Below are 21,129 nucleotides of genomic sequence, written 5' to 3' on the forward strand. Positions count from 1 at the left end.
GAAAGCACAAGGATAGATCTAAATCATTTTTTAGATACAGCGACAAGGTGACAAAATGAACAGATTTGAGTTTCAGGTCTTTTCTGTCTCCCTAGGTCTTGGTTGGGGCTTCTAAGCTACCAAAAAGTTGGCAGAAGAAGAAAGAAGGAGAAAAATTAGGAAACGGAATAACCCCCCAACTGAAAAATCAGTCTGTGAGAAATTGGAGTCTAGAGTTTGGGAATTTCCCCTTTCCATGGAAATACTCTAATTACCAGTGACAGTCCCACCAGCAGCACTGCCCTGAGCGCAGACGTTTCAAAGGGTTGCACTTGGCAGAACAGAGCTCCGTCTCCCGACTGCTTCCCAAGGCCAACGATTTCCTGCCCGTGCCTGCTCCTCCCTGCGGATCAGCCAGGACCCGGCAGGCAGGGGGGTACAGCGAGCACCCAGGGAATGAGGGGGACTGAGGTCCAGATCCTGAAGTCGCCTTTTTCACCCTCTCACTGGCTATGAACAGAGGGGTCAGCAACAATGAGGCTTCATCTGGAGGCTGGCAATATTTTTATCACTTAGTAACCTCCCTGATATCCAATCTTTATGAAAAGATTAATTAAAATTAATCAGAAGAAAGCCTAATATTAACAGTGCCTGGCATCCAATCACCGTCTATGGCTTAATAACCATCTCTGGAGGGAATGAATGAATAAACAAACATTATATGGATAGTGAGTGGGAGCATTTTGTTTTCTTCTTTGGTTTTGCTTCTCTTCAGGAAATTCCTTCAGTAGATTCCTTGAGGGCCCTGGGAAGTGGCCAAAGGGCTGGGGTACCCTACGGAAAGGCCACTTACTTCAGCTTGCTGGCTTTCTCATCAGCTGCCTGGAGCTTTCTCAGCCGCATCCTCTCTCTTGGTGTCATTTTCTGCACTTCCGAGAGCGCCCGCAGGGTCTGCAGGTGGATCTGCTTTTGCCTAGAGAAAATACAGATTCCCCACACACAGCACATCCCAAACATGCTCAGAAAAATTAAACAAATATTTTATAGAAGGATCATTACACTACTGAGAAGGGAAAAGCATCTCGAGACAGGCCAGGCAAAACTAATAAAGCCTGGGTAGGTAATGAGCCAACCAGGACTGTGGTTAATTGGCAATATTTTTCAAATTAGATTTTTGTTTAAAAGCAAATTATGTACTTTCCAAATTTCTGCTCATTTCATTGCCTATGACTCTTTTTCAAATTAGGATCTTGGCCATTAACAATTAAATAGATAGGCAGACTAATTCGACCATGTGGATAGAACACAGTCTTTGGAAATAGGCAGGGTTTGAATCCCATGTGCACCCTCATTCATTAGATTTGTAGCCTTGGGTAAGTTACTGAACCTCTCTAAACCTCAGTTTTCTCACCCGTAAAGAATGGGTTAGCCCTGGCCGGTTTGGCTCAGTGGTTGGAGTGTTGGCCTGCAGACTGAAGGGTCTCGGGTTCAATTCCAGTCAAGGACATGTACCTCAGGCTCGATCTCTGGCCCTGGTTAGGGCACGCGCAGGAGGCAATCAATCAATGTGTCTCTCTCACATTGATGTTCCTCTCTCTCCCCCCCGCCACTCTCTCTGAAAAGCAATGGAAAAAATATCCTCAGTTACCTCTTGTGCCTGCCCCAACCGGAGATCAAACCGACAACCTGGGTATGTGCCCTGATTGGGAATCAAACCCGCCACCTTCCGGTGTAAGGGATGACACTCCAACCAACTGAACACTGGCCAGGGCTAGTCCAGTATTTTAAAAATAAGTTACCTACTACTCTCACATCTCCAGTTAATAAAACAACATGAAATTAGAATATCCAGGCTTTCTTGAAAGAATAGGTAGGTAGTAATCCATGAAAACGATGTGACAGGAGCGTGCCTAAAAAAGTATCCCCTTGAGGTGCAGTCTCTTTTAATTGGAGATCATGCATTAAACAGGATTGAATATCTTTGATAGAGCAGTGTCCTCTGCTTGGATGTGAAGACAGAAAACAAATGGCGCAGTTGACAAACCACTGGACTGGGCATTAGAGAAGCATGTTTGTGCTATTTGGCCTTGAAGGTCAGGCTAGGGAGGGCTGCTGTTCTCCCCGACTGCCTTGCACAGCTCTGGGCAGGGGCCGCCATTCTCCCTGGGTACTTAGAAAATTGAATAGAGAGTTCCTCCAGAAAAACTAAATTTGGTCTTTATCATCGGTGCCCCGAGCTGTGCAGCACGCAACCTGCACAGCTCCGCATGGCTGTTCTGAAGTAACCTAGTATTCTGGGCTCTTGCACAGAAATTTTGATGAGGCAGGAGACAGAAGACATGCCAGGAAATAATTATGGTTCTTTTGAAGCACACATTCTCTAGCTCTTAGATATATCTCAAGAAAGTGAATTGTGGCTTATTTTCAATTGTCCCAGGACTCCACTATGTTGTCTTTTCAATGGATAAAAAACATGTGAAACCCAGTTATGTTTAATATGGAAGATGCATTAGTATATATATCCCTAAATGTCTGAGATACTAATTTCTCTCTATACTTACAAGGCACTGCAGAGCTACCCTGCAGATGTGTAAGCTGTGCAGTGGTTTAAACTTTTATGATTTCAATTTGCTTCCACCTGAGGCAAAGGGCTTTGGCACACCAAGTTATTGAAGCTTCTGAATTTCCTGGCACAACTTAAGTGAATTTGAGGATACTCCATGCAGTCAGCTTAGCACTAATAGATTTTTAAAGACAAATGCATTTAATATTTATGCTCAATGGGCTTTTTAAAAACAAAGTAATTACTTACACAGCATTAATTATATGAGCAGCTTCCTTCTGACAATTCAAATTCTTGTCTTCTGGACTCATTTCCGAATATCTACAAATCAGGTGCTGGGAAAAAACACACAAGAAGGGCATAAAACGACTAGGTGCCTTTTCTAATTTGCACTATGACTGACCATGTCTGGGAACTTGAAAACAAAACCCATTGGTAGCTATTTTTCCTTCTTTGGTTACGAAACATTACGTGGTAGCTTATGCAACGAGAACCTGAGCGGTCAGCTCCGGGCCAGCTCTCCGAGCTCACCTTGCACCCCCTGCTCTCTCTCCCTGCCGCCCAGCCGAGGCCAGGCCTTCCTTCCCCTCTAAGCACACACAAAGCTCTCTCCACTTCTGGTTCTGTAGAGGACAAAGTCCACACTCCCAGGGCCAGGACTAGGGTGAGATGAGTAAGGCACTCACCTCAGAAGCAAAATTTAAGGGGCACCAAAAAACTCAGTAACCAAGATAAAGAACATTTTAATGCAAGACTATTTGAAAAATCAAAATTAATGCCCCAAAGCCGTGGAGAACACAATATCAAAAGTTTAAATAAAGACAGAATGCAACCTGAATTTGCATCATCCCACCTCACCTGCCTTACCCTAATCCTAGCCTGGCTGGATATTATCTTTGAACTTTGGATATTTAGTTACCGTGGATATATAGCATTAATTTGGATTTGTAAAAGATTGCAATAAAATATTATTTATCTTGATGACTGGGTTTTTGGTGTTCTCTTTAATCTTGCCCCAGGACAAATGCCTAGTTTGCCTCACCTTAGTCCCAGAAGATCCCCTTGGGTCCCTTGTGACTATTTTTTGTAAGCTCACAGGCTCTAAGTGTGGTTTTGATCCAACAGCCAGCACCCGCCTCTTTTGAAGCTGCCTGCCCCAGGCTGGAGGGGCCGACTGTGCCTACAGAGGGAGAACTGGGGGCTCTCCTGGCCCACTCACCCCAGCTCTGGGGGCTTCCCTGGCAGCACATTCTTGCATAAGAACCCTCTCCTCTATGTCTCCCTCCAGGAACATGGCCTAATTCAGGGCTGCACGCAGGCTATTCCTTGTGATTCCAACAAGCTCTTTATAGGGCTGGCTGCTTCTCACCATGTCACTGGAGTCAAAATGTCACCTTCCTTGACCATCAAACCCCTCCTGCTCTCTTATATTCCATCATCCTATTTATTTCTTCCTAGTGCTAGTGAGAACTTATAATTATTTTATTTATTTGCTTACTTTTCCTTGGTTATTGGGTTTCTTACTAGCAGTCAAGCTTCCAAAGGACAGGAGCCATGTCTGGTCCTTCTTTCTGCACCCCCAGGGTGAGCCCCGCGTCCCACACTCAACTGATGAGTGCACACCCGTCAGCATCCCGCTTCCTGTGGGGCTAGAGCTGGACACTGATGAAGAGCTGTGCACGTTTTTAAAGGTGAATGAATGCTTTGGAGTCTTATTAAAGATATTCACAACATTTTAAAAAAATTGCCTGAGGAGCTTATATTATAAAAGCCTAAGAAGTTAAAACAAAACCCTGAGAGGGTACCATTTGCTGTTTTCTTATCATGGGGGACAAATTCTCTACATCAAATTTTCTAATTTACAGGAAAACAGAATAAACTCACCTAATCCATAAAAAGTGTTATTGACACATAGAATAAGTAGAATAATGAAGGCTTGGTGAAAATCCCAGATTTTATTATTAGTAGCATCACATTCTGGCCTAGCGGGGATATTGTTACAAAGTGTTGAGGCAATAAGACCTGAAACTCAAGGGCCCGAAGGATGGCTGTTGAGTTTGGGCAGAAAATCACAATCTTAGTATCCGGGGCACCAGGGAACTGGAGTTCACATACTTTCTTATGCAAAGAGATTGTCCAGACTAATAATTGCCCTCAGCTTTAAAGAGAATCTTGTGCCACCTTTCTGATTCTTAAGGCATCTTACTCCCACGGCATGTCTTCAAGTCCTAGAACGCACATAAAGGCCGATTAATCTATGCTTCCCAGGATCCCTTTCATTTTAAATACCTGTAGTTGCTCATCAATGTAAGGGATTTTTAAAATCTCTATAGCAGATGGTCTCAGTGAAGGATTCTTGTTCAACATGCTGCAATGTTTAAAAAGAAAATTTCTTTTCAGGTGAACTTTTTCAGAAGTACAATTTAAAACTGTTTCGGTGGCAGGACATTCTTTCCATACCGTTCCATGATGGCATTCAGCTCTCTTGGATGGCTCTTAGGGAGGGAAGGAGTGTCGCCTTCAACAATGTTTAAAACAATGGACAAGAAATTGGAGCCCGTGAATGCATGGTTCATGCAGCACATCTCATATAAAATGCACGCCAGAGACCTGAAGAAGAGTCGGAGAATTTAAATAAGCAGCGAACGTCCTCTTAAATGTGATCATCACACAAAACCTCGGATGTGTTAGGGCTCTGGTTGTGAGCACTAACATACGCTTCAGTTGTTTGTTCAAAAGCCTTGGTTCCGTAATGTTCTGTTCCATTTAAATATACACTTACTAAAAAACAACCACCAACAAACAAGGAAAAAGTGAGAGAGTGCAAAATCTAAGTCTGAATGGCCACTTTAGTCAAAGGAACGCAAAGAAACCAACAGCAATATGCCTGCACATAGTAGGGACCCAATAAATATTTGATTAGTGTAGTAAGGAATTTCCGAATTAACCTCTATGAAGGGAAAATAAAATGCAGCTAAATATCATCTTCCCAGGGCAGTTTTGTTAATGTTACATATGCAAAATAAAATTTTAATTTATCAGCCTAATCTTCCCTCTAATATGTATCCAAGCACTTTGAAAAGGAAATGCATCCTTTATTAGTTTTTTTAATAGAATCCATTTGCAAGTAGGGTGGAAGAGCAGCTACTTTGCAGCTCACAGGAAAATGTATCATTCTTGCTTCAGGGTATGGAACAGAATATTAAAATTCTAGATCAGTCTAACGCTGCTTTGTATTAACCATGCAAATCAGGAACTTCTAAACCAGCAGAATAATCTTTCAAATAACTACATCATTAAGGAAAGTAAGGCGGAAATTCCTGCCTAAACTCGGTATTAGGAAGAACTGTACTTCTCCTGAATAATGGATTACTCTAAATCTTAGGGGTATTTTGAATTATGTAACTGGCCAGGTCTTCCTTTTCATGTTACTTGCTTGAAAGATGAGAAATAAATTTATAATCGACCTTATGTAAGTTGTGTTTATGTAACTTTTAACATTGTCCTATTTTCTCATAAAAGGCAGGGTACATATAAATAAATACATACACGACTACTATCATTTTAACCACTGGGAGCGTGAAAATGTGTATTTGTAAGAAAATATACACTGAGAATGCTTCTATTCCAGCAGATAATAATACATTTTATTTACTATTATTTGGAAACTAAAAATTTCCATCTGATTAGTACTTTACATATTTCAAAGCACTTTCACATATACCTCAACAGAGCCTCATAATTTCAATAATTTCCCATTTTATACATGAGCAAAGTGGCTCAGGAAAGTTAAATCACTTGGTCAATTTCATTAGGCATTTTTCTTTCCAAATTCTGGACTATTTCCATTACAGAATGCTAGAATAAAGGGGAATGTTAGCAGAAATCACATGCTTTTGACTAGAACACCAAGCTCAATGTAAACATTATAAAATATGAACATTATTTGAAGCTTAATAAATTTTGCATCTATCTGTAAGGCTGGTAAGTGGTATCTAGTATAGTAGCACATATTTAGATTCCTATACCAAAAAATTAAGCACCCTCATGCCAAACCTAATGAAGCAGGAACTATTAATATCATTCTGTTTTTCAGATGAGGAAACCATAGATTAGGTAAATTGGTCAAGGTTCCATATTAAGTTGGTGGTGGAGCTAGAATTGCAGCACAGGCTCTCTCGGCTCTAGAGACATAAACCCTACACTGCCCCGCCTCTCCACCCTGGGCCAATCACAGCATTTCTCATCAGGAAGGGCTGTCTTGAGTTGGAAATCATGACGAACCCTGATGAAGCCTTTCAGGCGGGGGCTGGCTTCCCAAGCTTACATCAGGTCCTATCTGGAACCATAACCCACCTTCAAGGACACCGGGGCCTGAGACAAGCCGTGCAGGGCATCAGGCCATGGCAGCGATAGGGCACACAGGCAGTGAGACCCTCGGGGGCAAAGGCAAAGGCAGGCAGGCAAATTTGGCCTTTGTTTTTCCATTGCTTGGCAGGGAAAAGGGTTGGTTAATGGTCCATTGAGCACAGTGTGTTGATCACAAAGTCAAACCCTGCCTTTATGGAGACATAACTCTACCTGAGCCATACTTGAGGAACATACAGTTGACCCTGGAACAACTCGGGGATGAGAGTAGTCAAAAATCGCTGTATAACTTTGACTCCCCAAAAGTTAACTACTACTAACAGCCTCCTGTTGATTGGAAGGCTTACTGATAATATAAACAGTTGATTGATACATTTTGTGTGTTATATGTATTTTATACAGTACTGTAGTCTTACAATAAAGTAAGCTAGAGAAAAGAAAGTGTTATTAATAAAATCGTAAGGAAGAAAAATATTTATCGATTGGGAAAGAAAACCACGCATAAGAGGACCTGGGCAGTTCAAACTCGTGTTGCTCAAGGGTCAACTGTATTAAGGTTTTAAAAAACATGTGAAATTATCTGGCTAAACAGACTATGGAACAGTCTAACTCATTAATCAGGGACTAACTCATTAATCAGTTAAGTTTGATCCAAGACCTTTCTCTCCTTTAGAAACCCTCCCAGCTCCACGAGGCCATGCTATGCGGCTTTCCATTCACCCGCCTCACTTTCATTAGGGACATTTACTTGCACTTGAGCACGTGTTAGAGGACTTCACTGATCAGCCGGTAACTTATGGAAAGAGCTTGGCTATGGTCCCAGGGCACCTGCCTAAAATGGAAACAGGTAACTGAAATATGAGACCACCTGATGACTGAAACTACCACGACACTTGGGGTGAAATACTTCTTATTGCCCTATTATAAGTTTTAAAATCTACCTACTATATATTTTCTATGCTACTAACTATACATCCCTGTACCTATGGTTTCGATCTTCTCCAGCGTCCCCCAGGTATTTCTATATGGGAACAGTTATATCATCTCAAACTCATCACCTCCATCCTTTCTGAAGCGCTTTCTGTCATTGGATTCCGGGGCCTTAAATCTGGGATGTGAGAGCCAGGAAAGGGGCTCGGGGGTGAAGCGAAAAAAATAAGCGAGAGGCACATTTTACTTAGAAGTTTATGATTTGCATTATTTTCTTTTTCCAAAATACAGCCAACTGTGCAGTAAGCAAGTAAACCCCGAGGGAGTGAATGTAGCTGTGACAGGGAAGGTGGGATCAGGCGCACGTGAGGCACCTTACACTTGAACTTCATAAACTCGCCATCTGTTCCAGTCGGCCCGAACTGCCCAGAGGATTTCTGAAGCACAGGCTGATGATGAATTGCAAACACAGCTCCAACTTTGTCTTGTCTCCAGGTAACTAAATTTACCCTTTGAAATCTGCTCAGACTCTGCAAAGAGAAGCCTACCCCGGAGCAATGCATGGCTCTCGTTGGTTGGGAAAACTATACTGATCTTTTAAATAATACATCTTTTTATTTGATGCAATCGAGGATCCTCTTGTCATCCACCTAGAAAAGAGTACCCAGAATTTAAGCAGTAGAAGGAGTAGAGAGTAATAGATAATATAAGAGTAGTGCTTTAGTATATGCTGCCCTAAGTCTTTACTTAGGTAAAATTGAATATCAACATAAACTCATCTAAATGTAATGAAACACATTGGGCTGCTTGAACTAGTACTTAAGAAGCAATAGCAACTGTTTATTAAGGGCCTATGAGCCGTTAAATGTCCCAGAGTCTTTAACAGTTTTTCCCAAGCTTTAATATGCATACAAATCATGCAAGGATTTTGTTAAAATACTGACTCTGAGTATTTTGGGAAAAATAGTGGTTACATTGGAAATACAGTTTTGGATCTTTCTTGAATTCCTATGTAAGACAGAATAGCTAGATAGCAAAACCAAAAACCATAGCCAACATTTTCAATAAATTTAGGTGACAATGTGTCTCCTCAGACCTCAAAATATAAGCAAATGAAGACAAACAGTCATCATGCAACCTGAACAGTATTAGCATCTGTGTGAGAAGCAGAAGGGATCAATGAACTGACTGAAGGACCCAAGAATAGAAGAACTTCAACACAGCCCAAAAGTACTCACTGAAAACCACTGTGGGTGAATCTAAGAACAGCAGCTGAAACTGGTATGGGACCTGCCCAATCCAAAAGCTGGGTGAATGCAAGAAAACCCCAGGGTAAGGCCTGAAGGGGTTGGGCCAGAATAGCTCAGAACTGGCCAATAGAATTTTCTGCAACAACAGAAGTGTTCTATATTTCTATATACAATTATTAGTAGCTACATATGGCTAATGAGCACTTGAAATGTGGATAGTGTATCTGAGAAACCAAATTTTTAACTGAATATTTAAAAGAAAAACCAAGCCCAGCCAGTGTTGCTCAGTGGTTGAGCATCAACCCAGGTCACAGTCTGACTCCTGGTCAGGGCACATGCCGGGGTTGTGGACTCGATCCCCAGGAGGGGGCGTGCAGGAGGCAGTCGATCGATGATTCTCATCATTGATGTTTCTATCTCTCTATCCCTCTCCCTTCCTCTATCTCTAAAAATCAATAAAAACATATTTTAAAAAAAGAAAAAGTAAAAGCCATATCATCCAATATACTATCATGTTTCGGGGACAATCCATAAAATGTTATAAACAAAGTTTGGGCGAATTTCATCCTGCTCATACCAGCTCTTTCCAATAACTTTCTTCCACAACTGAGCTTTACAATATTTGAAGGCAGATCATCTCATCTCCCTCCTTGGTGGTGGTCCCATGCCTGCCACACCATAAGAATTTAGCCAACAGAAGAACTGAAGACAGGACCAACACTGTGGGGGAGAGAGGAAGGGGGAGATCACAGGGTAGTAGAAGAGAAAATAAAAGGGAAAGGGTTCTGTTTTTTAATCTTTAGCTCTTCTTGGGGTCACAATCACAGATTCCATACAAACCATAAAGTTTGGGAAATGAACATGGACAGTGTTTGAATTTGGGGTGGGGTAATGAGTTAGCAATGAAAATAATGACTGAAGCACCCTGCCAGTTCCAGCTGTTATTCACTCGGCCGCTCCACAAAGGCTGGGTATGGAAACAGCCTCCACTGTTCCACATTTTGACTGGATGGCTGTGTTCCAACTGCTTTCATCACCGTTGACAGCCTCCGTAGGCTCTTTTAAGATGGACAGAGCAACAGAAGGAGTAGAGGGTGGGAAGCTGATAGAAGGCCTATCTCCCTTCTGTAGTCTCCCTCTTCCAGTTTGTTTTGCTTCTATTGTTTCAGAGAAAATAAATAAATAAAAATCTCTAATTCCCACAGTAAGACTTTGGGAGAGCAGTTCTGGAATGAAAGAATGAGAAGCTCAGCAGAACTGCTACCCAGGAAAAACAACTGTAAGTGGTGAAAATTACTGAAATCGCCCAACAATTTAAAGTCTCTGAAAATCATCTTAAGGGCATACAGTAAGTGAAGAAACATTTATTCAAGGAAACCTATTAAATCTCGGTTAAAAACAGTTTCTTCAATAAACGGTGTTGGGAAAATTGGGCAGATACATGCAAAAAAATGAAACTAGACCACCAACTCTCACCATACACAAAAATAAACTCAGAATGGAAAAAGACTTAAATGAAAGTCGTGAAACAATAAAAATCCTAGAAGAAAACATAGGCACCAAAACCTCAGACATCTCATGTAGCAGAATTTTCACCAATACATCACCTAGGGCAAGAGAAACAAAGGCGAAAATAAACAAATGGGACCACATCAAACTAAAAAGCTTCTGCACAGCTAAAGAAACCAGAATCAGAATGAGAAGGGAGTCCACTGTATGGGAGAATATATTTGCCAATGATACATCTGATAAGCGGTTAATTTCCAAAATATATAAAGAACTCATACAACTCAATGAAAGGAAGATGAACAATCCAATTAAAAAATGGGCAAAGGACCTGAATAGACATTTCTTCAAAGAGGACATACAGATGGCCAACAGACAAATGAAAAAATGCTCAGTGTCACTAATCATCAGAGAGATGCAAATTAAACCACAGTGAGGTATCGCCTCACACCTGTCAGAATGGCTCCATCCACAAGTCAACAAACAAGTGCTGGCGAGGGTGTGGAGAAAGGGGAGCCCTAGTGCACTGCTGGTGGGAATGCAGACTGGCGCAGCCACTATGGAAAACACTGTGGAGTTTCCTCAAAAAATCAAACATGGAGCTGCCTTTTGACCCAGTGATCCCACTTCTAGGAATATATCCTAAGAATCCTGAAACACTAACCAGAAAGAACATATGCACCCCTGTGTTCATAGCAGGGTTATTTACAATAGCTAAGATCTGGAAGCAGCCCAAGTGCCCATCAGTAGATGAATGGATAAAAAAGCTGTGGTTCATTTACACAAAGGAATGCTATGCAGCTGTAAAAAAGGATCTATTGCCCTTTGAGACAGCATGGAGGGAACTGGAGAGTATTATATACTAAGGGAAATAAGCCAGTCAGAAGGGGAGATATCACATGATGCCACTTATATGTGGAATCTAATGAACAAAATAAACTGACAAATATAGACCAGAGGTATGGAAACATGGAACAGACTGAGGAATCTCAGAGGTAAGGGCAGGAAGAGATTAACCAAAGAACGTATGTGCATATATGCGTTGCCCATGGATACAGACAACAGGGTGGTGAAGGCCTGGGGCGGGGTGGGAACCGGGTGGAGGGGGGCAGTGGGGGGAAAAAGGGGGTACAGTTGCATACTCTCAACAATAAAGATTTAAAAATTCCCCAGAGGGGCTCAACAGCAGATTTTAACTAGCAGGAGAATCGATGAACTTGAAGGTAGACTGACAGATATCATGCAATCTAAAGAAAAGAGAGAAAAAGGAAGAAAAGTGAACAATTTAGAGAAATCTGGAAGACTATTAAGCACAACACACACATGATGGGAGAACCAGAAAGAAAGGAGAGAGGAAGGGGGAGAAAACATACTCAAATAATGGCTGAAAACTGCCTAAATTTGATGAAACACATTAATCTACATGTTCGAGAAGCTCAACTAACTCCAAATAGGATAAATGCAAATCTACACCCAGATATACTATGGGAAACCTGCTCAAAGACAAAGAAAAAAATCTTCAAAAAAATATGAAGGTTTTGGTTGAATAAATCCTTGTGCCCAGGGTATAGAATACTATGCAAACATTGAAACAATATATTTTGTTGATGCAGAGCAATGTTTCATTTTGCTAAGTGAAAAAAAGCAGATTATAACGTTATATATAGTCTGATTATTTTTTGTAGTAACGGATACGCTTAGATAAGTATAATAAAGCACTTAGCACACTGACTGTCAATCACAGAGCAAAGCACTCCGCAGAGAGTAGCTATTTCTGGTTCTGTTGATGCAGTTGTATTATGACCTTTTTAAAATTAACCAGGCCAGACTGATATTATCTGCAGAGTTGGTATTAATCATTTCATGCCAGTCACTCAAAAAAGATATCAGTACCCAATCTACTGTGTCTGACAAATGTTCTCCTACTTCAGCTTCTGTTGAGTGAAAACAAAGACACCAGCGCTCACTCCCCAGGAGGCCATCCCCGCCCGGCAGCTTGCTTGAGCCCAGCAAGGACTGCCCAGACCAGGGGCCCTGAGAGAGAGGGGCTCTCCTGCGCCAGGAGGCAGCTGAAGGGGCTGCTGGCAGCCGGCTGCTCCTGGCGCCTCATTAGCTATGGGAGCCGCTGCCAGGCTGGCCCGTGTTTCCCCCTAAACCCTTCACCAGAAAGCAGGCTTGTTCTCTGGAGTTCTTGGTGCATGTGCAAAGGCGGTGCCGGGAGAGGGAAGCTGGGGAGACAGGAGGCTTACTCTCCATCCAAGGTGTTTGGGCTGACTGCCTAGGGAATGGCATGCCACCGGAGGATTTTAAGCTGAGAAGTCAAATAATTCGTTCCTTATTTTAGAAATCTTGCTGTGGTTGTGTTGTGGACGAGGGACTGAAGGTGGGGAAATACAGAAAGTGGAAAGATAATGAAGAACTCCAGGAGAGAAAGGATAAGAGCAGGGAGTAAGGCAATGGAAGTGGAAGGAGAGAAGAGAAGATGGTTGAAAAAGTTTCTAGGCAGTAGGATCGACAACACACAGTTACTAAGTGAATTTAAGAGGCGAGAGAGAAGGCAAGTCTAGATTTATTCTCAGCCTTCTAGCGTGGATGGTTCAGTGGGAAAATGTGCTGGGGATGGACAGGAAGGCAATAGGCTTGGCTCTGCCCTATCCCCTTGCCCTGCTCCCCCTGGGAACGCTCTCCTGCGAGGCCTTTCGTAGTTCTGCAAGGCCAGGCAGCCGCTGGCTCCTCTCTGTTTTCTCCTGCCTGTAGCTAAGCCTTGGCTGACATTTCTGCCCAAGATCACTAAAGCCTGACTCCAATGTCGGGTGTGAGTCATGCTCCTCCAGTGTCCCCTACCCAGCCAGATCTCTGAACAAAACCTCTCGGTACTCCCACACCCCTCCTGTTCCCACCACCATCCCCTCCTCTTAAATCACTCAAAAAATATAGGGCCACAAGATCAAAAAGCCATCTGGCTGACCTCTCACAACAAGATAGATAAGACCAAACATGAAATATTCTGTTTAATTACAGTACCATTCTTCCAGTAGTACTGCCCTTTATTTGTTTCTCTACCAAAATAATCAATTCTATCTATTCATAGTTTAAATCAGTTTAAAGAGCTGGCCTAGGAACCCAACTCATACACTGTATTTTTCTTGTGGGAGGAAAAAAGTGTTCAGCAATTGTTTCTACAAATTAGCCATGTTCAAAGTATTGTCCTCAGAGAACCTAATTATCCTAACTTTCTAAATAATTGTTTATAAACTTTCAGAACTAACCCACTTTTAAGAGAGAGACTTCCTGTACTTGACTGCTATAAATAAATGAATCCCAAAAGGCTTAACAGATTGCAGAAGGAGGGTAAATTTACATATGGGCAAACATTAACAGAGGAAAATATAATTAGTATTACATCAATCTTTTTCAAGCATTATAAATATAATATGTACAGCTATTAGTGCTACAGCAAAACACCTGTCAATTATTCACAAGATTTTCCAATCCTAAGAAAATATTCCACAGTAAACAGACGCTACATACAGAGATTCAGAGAAAAATCCTCAACCCCATCCAATCTAATTTTTCTGAGTGTCTCCCAAATATCACTCATCACCCTATGTATCTGCTACTGTAATTAATGGTTCTCTGTTATTCTTCCCACTTTGGGTTTGGCAGTAGAAATTTCATTACTAGATAAGCTTGTTTTCATTCAGATAAAACCAAGGTAACTTCTAAATTCATAATAAGGTGGTTGTTTGAAGTGAGGATAATGATAAACCCTTAACTTTTACTTGCTGAATATTTAATAATCTCCATAATGAGAGTTAACCTAAAGCTTGCAAAAAATGTATTAAAATTTTCCTGCATTTTTATATTTGGGGTTTTTTTTTTAAGTTTGGACTTAGTCAGATATCATTTTTGTAAGCCTAAAACATTAGAGTAATACTGTTTAATATTTCTATAATTCTTTATACAATACTAGAAGTTTTTTTAAAAAAGAAGGCACACATTGGGACATAAGGACTCCTCCATGCTATACTCTTCTCTCTGTATGTTCTGGTGCCCAAGTTTCCTGGGAGACACACATGTGATCTGGCAAGCAGATGTAGACACATGTCAAAATGAGCCAGCTTTCTTGCTACATGTAATTTCAAAAGCTTAAATGATGGGCTTCATGAGTTAATTTACTTTTAATTAAAATGACATGATGTAACATTTTTCTGAGATATCATGTACTTAAATCATGATGAAACTATATATTTGAATCTATTTTTAAATGTCCATAAGTAATAACAAAATTAAGTGTGAAGAGAGCTGTAGGTATGTAACTCAAATTCAATCCAAAGCCCAAGACCGATTTTCTCAATCTGGAGAAATGTACTCCAAAAACTGCAAGACTTCCCCTGAGGGTCAGGAATCCTATCATATTTTATTTTATACCTCAAGGCCTTTACACAGTCACTGGCAAATAGTAGATGCTCAATAAGGCAAAATTTAAAGAAACTCATTCCTCTGAACACACCTTTGCGGTTTCTGTCTATTTTGTCATTGTTTTGGAAGGGCTGGGAGAAGGCTGTGATAGAGGAAAGACAGAAGGTGAACTGGAAAAGACCACCAGGGCAGAAACAAGCGATCAGTGAAAAACCCACCGAACAACCTAGAAACGAACAATCACAAGCGTGAACCGAAGAGACAGGATGGATGGGGACCTGCCAGAGCCAGACTAGCCTTGACAGTGCTCCTCCCGCCTGCACTCACTGTCCCCAGCCAGAGAAGAGGTGACGCGCTGTTACACTCCCGAGAAGGGTGAAGTGTGCGCAGCCTTGCACATGGCTCATCTTTGAGAGCGCGGAACTAAAGCTGATTTGCATATAATAACTATTTACTTAATTAACAGGCTCTCAGCCAGTTTGTCCTTCAACCCCGTAACAAGCCAAAAATTATGTAAGATTGCTCTTCAAAGAAAAAGAAATTTCCCCCAAATAGGATCTACTGCTTACAATAGGATACAATTTTCCACTGGGTTTTTGCAATGAGATGTAGACTGGTTCCATGACGAGGAAGGGTAAATTCCTTTTACAAGAGCTCAGAGAAATCCAACATGCATCTATCACTAAAAACACAAAATTTTTCAATTTAAGTTTATCCTTAAAGCTAATATCTTTAGCAAAAATTCTTAAAAGCAACAAGAAGGAAAAAAATAAAGAAAAGCTGTACATTCCCCACAGAGGTGGAAGTTAACCTTAAAATGAAATAAGGCACAGTGTTTAGGTTTATAAATGGTTTATTTAATAGGCTAGCAGAAACCTATCAAAAAGTATTGTTTATTATACCTTAAGAACTTTCCGTTATGGTTCAAGAAAAAAAAAAATCCGAACCAACCAATTCATCTATGAATAAAAAGACTTTTTAAAATCAATTTAATGGAATGTATCAAGTTCCAAATTCAAAAGACCTTCTTTGACTCTGGCCACAACAGATTTGAGTCAGATTTCAAAGGGCTAAAGTAAGTAAACGATCCTAACACCGAAACGCATCGTCCTCTCAGGGCTGCGGAGAGACCAGCCCCCGCCACTCACCAGATGTCCGACTTGGTGTCGTAGCCTTGGTGTTTCAGGGCCTCCGGGCTCATGTAGTGGGGAGTTCCGGTTAAAGTGGTGGCTAGATCACAGGATCCCATCAGGAGTCGAGAAACTCCAAAATCCCCTTGAAATAATGATAATTAATTTTATGAATATTTTAAAACAATGAAGATCAGCCCTGGAAATTAACAACTGGGTATCGAACTTGACAATTTTAATATGCAATGATTCATACCATTTTAAAGGGAAGAAAAGACATACGATATATTTTAAATTACACAATGCTGGTGAATAGCTTTAAAAATGTAAGCCTTAGAGGAGGAAGACAATTTTGAACCAGGAAAGTAAACTATGGAAACCAAAATTTTTTATTTTTGGAATCGTGAAGAACCAACAACTTGAAATGAACAGTTGTTTCAAGTTTGAATGACAACAAACAGAATGATTGTGAACGAGCCGAATATCATGATTTGCAGCATCATGGGGGGGTTGTTGCTCAGCATCTACAATACAGAGAAATTTTAAATAAAAGACGTGGGACTTTTCAGAAACATGACTATACAATTTTGAATCCATCAGCTTCTCTGTACTTGCCTAACGAGTTGCACGCTTCTATGCCTCCCTCTCTAAGAACATTTTTGGGAAGATCAAACAACCCAGCAGCAGTTATGAGCAGGGGTACATCCGCGTTTTCATTCCCTATGATAACCGCTAATTGCTTGTGATAAAATAAGCAGGAAAACCTGTAGTAACTAATCACACTAGTAAAACAAGTCTAACCACTTGCAAAGTGTCTGGTACAGAGTGGGAACTCAAAAAATACTAGTTGAATCTACAAGGTATGTAGCCTATGTCTTATACCTTAACTTATATCAGATAATCAGAAACAGAATAATTGGGTTTAATTGGCCCCAACCAAACAAGAACAAAAATTTGAGAGCTTTAAATAAACCAATGATTACTTTGATACTTCGAGGTACTATGTACTTCAATCTGATATGTCAATAGCATCTAAATAGTATACTCCCCCACGTTTCCAGAATATATACTTTTAAAAATCTTACCAATTTTAAGTAGATTATTTTTCAGAAATATATTTTTTGATTTCAAGTCTCGGTGAAGTATCCTCCTAGAAAAAGGCAAAAAAGAACTTATAATTTCATGCAACATGTAAAATTCTAAAATCCTGATATACATAATATATATGGGTGGCCCTGGCCAGCTAGCTCAGTTGGTTAGAGCATCATCCCAATATGCCAAGGTTGTGGGTTCATTCCCCAGCCAGGGCACAGGGCACATACAAGAATCAACCAATGACTGCATAAATAAGTAGAACAACAAATTGATGTTTCCTTCTCTCTCCTCTCTCAAATCACTCAATAAATAAAATATATATGGGTGTATATGAAGTAATTCACACATAAATATACATTCCCATAGATACATCTTTAAATGTTTAAAAACTACAAAGCCACAACATTTTCTCGTTTCCCTAAGGGAACAGTTTTTTTAAAAAACTCCTTCCTCCCCATGGGCTTGAACCTCTGGTGCGCAGACAGGGCTCAGTTTTTTTAAAGATGTTTATGTTCTGAGGCTCGTTACCAACTCCCCGAGGCTTCCCTAAGCTGGTCCAGTGTTGGAGGGACTTTGGAGCCTTGGACAAAGCTAGAACCCTGTTCTGTCTGAAAGTGCAACCCTACAGCCTTTCTTCTCTTTGGTCCAACAAATTGTCGAATCTGAAACATCGTCTTCTCTGGATGCAACAGCAGAACTGGGCACAAGGGAACTCCTTGGGGACAGACAATGTCTTGTTCATCTCTCTTTTTTTTTTTTTTTTTGCCCCCACTGCTAACACAGAAACTACAAAACAAACAAAACAAAAAACACCCCTGGCTCATTTCTGTTGAAGGAGGGGGTTTAGTTAACCTAGACTTTTAAAAGATGGACACAACAGCCTCTGTGCAGAAAGCCCATTTTCTGGTGACCTGAGGCCTTACTGACTCAGGTGCTTTCACAGCGGAGGAGAAACCAGGTCAGGGACACTTTCCCTAAGGTGACTGCCTCATCGCCTACCATCCCACGCATTTCCCCAGCCAGCATCGTGTCAGAATGGCTAAATACTCCCTGAAAGGTGGCATGAGGAATTTATTTTTAACGCGGTGAGGCTCCCAGGGAAGAGACCTACTTGTGAATCCAGGTCAGGAAATATGTCAGAAGATGGAGGTATCTACCTCAGGTTTGAAGATGGGAAAGCAAAGAGAAGCTGTGGTCTCTGTGGTGTTACTGGAGAGCCCTGCTTTTGCCTGGCACCCACTTCCTGAGGATGTTCCGAGGTCGCTCTTTTCAAGAGGGTCCCCGCTCCGTCCCTGCCTTACAGCCCTGAGGGCTCCTCGTCGTCACGAGGGCCCAGAGCATGAGTGAGGACGCCAGACAGGCGCCTCAGGATCTGGGACGAAGGCCACGTGGCAGAAGCCAGCAGCAGCAGCTGCCCGGGCCATGCATCACCAGGGACTCGTCGCTCGTGCCAGCATCTTTGGCAAGAGGAATTTGAGGTCCACCCCGAGACCCTGCCAGATAAAGGACAGGCTTGTAGGGAAGGGAGCTGATGTGTCAGAAAATATTAAGATAAGGGCTTAAGTAAGACTTAATGTTATCTGCTATTGAATTTCATCAGTGACATTATTATTTCCACAAATATATAAAACCTGAACATTTGGGTTACAATATATCTTTCCTTACAACTTCATTCCTATACCCTGAGAGCCTTCCCAGCTGAACCGCTCATCGTTCATTCTAAAAGTGCCATGTTTTCCCAGCACTGTGCCTTTGCTCCCTCTGTTCCCTAAACCTGGAATGCTTACATTATATTCTTACATTACAGTCAAAACCTACCTCGGGTCAAACATCACTTCTAAGAAGCCATCATCGATTCTCCCAAAGAGAAATATTATCCCTCTCCTGACCTCCCACAGCACCTAAATTGTACTTTTCTTGGCACTCTGATCACTTGTTTTAAATTAGAGGACAACTTCCATTCAAGTGCATAAACCTTAAGCTTGATGAATTTATCACCCTTGTAATCCATCCAGATCAAGGTACAGAACGTATCCAGCCTCTCAGAAGGTTTCTTTGTGCCCTTTCAGTCAAAACCTCCTTCCAATATATTCTGACTCGCCACAGATCAATTTTGCCAGTTTCTGACCTTCATGTCAATGGAGTCATATAGTTTACACTATTTTGCACCTGGCTTCTTTCACTCAACATCATGTCTCTTAGATTTATACGGGTCATGTATATCAATTGTGTATTCTGCTTTTTGGGGGGGGGTTGTATGTTTTGTTTTAGAATTACATCAACTTTTTAAAAATAATTTTTTTAATTTATTGATTTTAGAGAGGGAGAGGAAAGGAGGAAAAACACACTGATTTGCTCTTCCACTTATTTATGCATTTACTGGTTATTCTTGTGTGTGCACAGACACATTCCAAGGTGACCATGCGATGCTTTTGTAGCCTCCTAGGGTATTTATAGCTCAAGCCTGCTGTGAGATATGATAAATTCATAGCATGCTAAAGGTATCTGAGCATCACTTGTGATTCACAGGATATGAGCAGACATAGGGAATGTATTTAATACAATTTTCTGTCTAGTATCCAAGGCCAACTTGATTCCTAGAAGAACAACTAAAAAAAGCTATTCATGTAAATCTTCTAGATATAATCATGCAACAGTTTCTCATGGAAAAGTATATCATAGATATTTAATTATAGTCATTTACCTTTTGGTCTTGCTTTCTTTTAGTTCTACCCCCCAAAATTTCATTTTCAAGTTCAGACATGACTGTTTAAAAAAGTCCTGTCCCTCAGTCACACGTGAACATACCTCTCATGCATGTAGTCAACTCCCAGCAACAGCTGGATAAACCATTCTATTATCTGACCTTCTGAAAATGTTTTTCCAGCTTCTTTATACTCCTGGATTTTACAGTCCAGATCTCGGCCCTGAAACAAAACAGCGTAACTTATCATATTTTTTTCAATTAACATTTTAAAATCAAACTCTTTCAAATACAGTTGATACATAGCAGTCACTGCTGTTATAAGAAAGTGAGGGCGTACTGTAAACTCTATAACTATCACAGACAAAGGTTCGCTTCTTGACTAAACTCCAGGCAGGCTCCTCTGAGCCCTTTCCTCAACTAGGCCTCAACCTTACTTATCTACCAAAAGAATTTACTGCTCGTTCCAGCCCACACCTCAAGATAGGGCCCCTGTTTCCTGGTCTCTGTAGGGGAGTAGGAGCCTAACTTCAGTAAGTGCCAGTTACCAAACCCAGATATACATGGACCAACCCTTTCTGCTTTTCGTAATTTTCATTTCCCTGGCTCTGCTCGGCCCCCACTGTTCCTCCTCCCCCACTCTCCCTTTAAGCCATCCACTCACCTCTGCACATATCAGATTGGAGCTCAGCTCTTTCCCCTACTGTCAGTAGTTAATAAACTGTTTTCACTGCTTTAAGTAAATGTATGGCTGTATTTATCTTTGACATCGCTCAAGGACAAAATCGTTCTAAAGGGTTTTTATTTTTATTATATTACCTAAATATTACATAAAAATTTATTTTTATTACATTGCAATACATTACATATTTATATGTACCCACATAAAATTAGGAATAACTTCCCTTGTGCTTAGAGTTTTATATAACTATAGAACCCTAACATATATACAAATTAAAAATATAAAGCCAATAAAACTCAAATGAATGATATTAATATAAAGTAATAATGTTTGGGTGAAAGTAAGCTGGCGCTTGCATTGTGCATCAGTGCTGGCTGCTGGAGTACAGATTCTTTCCACTTTGGCGTGCCCACACTAACGTGTGCCTTGGGATTACTTAACTCCTTTTCTCTACTTAACTGGAGCAAAACTCTCAGCAACACAGCAACGCTGATTTATGT

The 21,129-nt window shown here is 41.0% G+C and overlaps 1 protein-coding gene across 1 annotated transcript in view; it reads right to left on the bottom strand.

The window, feature by feature from the left end:
- Nucleotides 1-21,129, bottom strand: part of NEK11 (NIMA related kinase 11) — a 132,634-nt gene that overhangs the window by 70,464 nt on the left and 41,041 nt on the right. The window contains exons 4-10 of the mRNA XM_081159842.1: nt 20,052-20,170; nt 17,234-17,298; nt 16,167-16,293; nt 5,003-5,152; nt 4,832-4,910; nt 2,792-2,877; nt 833-952 (exon numbers count right to left, since the gene is read on the bottom strand). Of these exons, the coding sequence (XP_081015968.1) occupies nt 833-952; nt 2,792-2,877; nt 4,832-4,910; nt 5,003-5,152; nt 16,167-16,293; nt 17,234-17,298; nt 20,052-20,170 (746 nt within the window). The remainder of the gene's footprint in view (nt 1-832; nt 953-2,791; nt 2,878-4,831; nt 4,911-5,002; nt 5,153-16,166; nt 16,294-17,233; nt 17,299-20,051; nt 20,171-21,129) is intronic.

The sequence above is a fragment of the Miniopterus schreibersii genome, assembly GCF_964146895.1.
Source record: "Miniopterus schreibersii genome assembly, chromosome: 15".
Taxonomy (NCBI): Eukaryota; Metazoa; Chordata; class Mammalia; order Chiroptera; family Miniopteridae; genus Miniopterus; species Miniopterus schreibersii.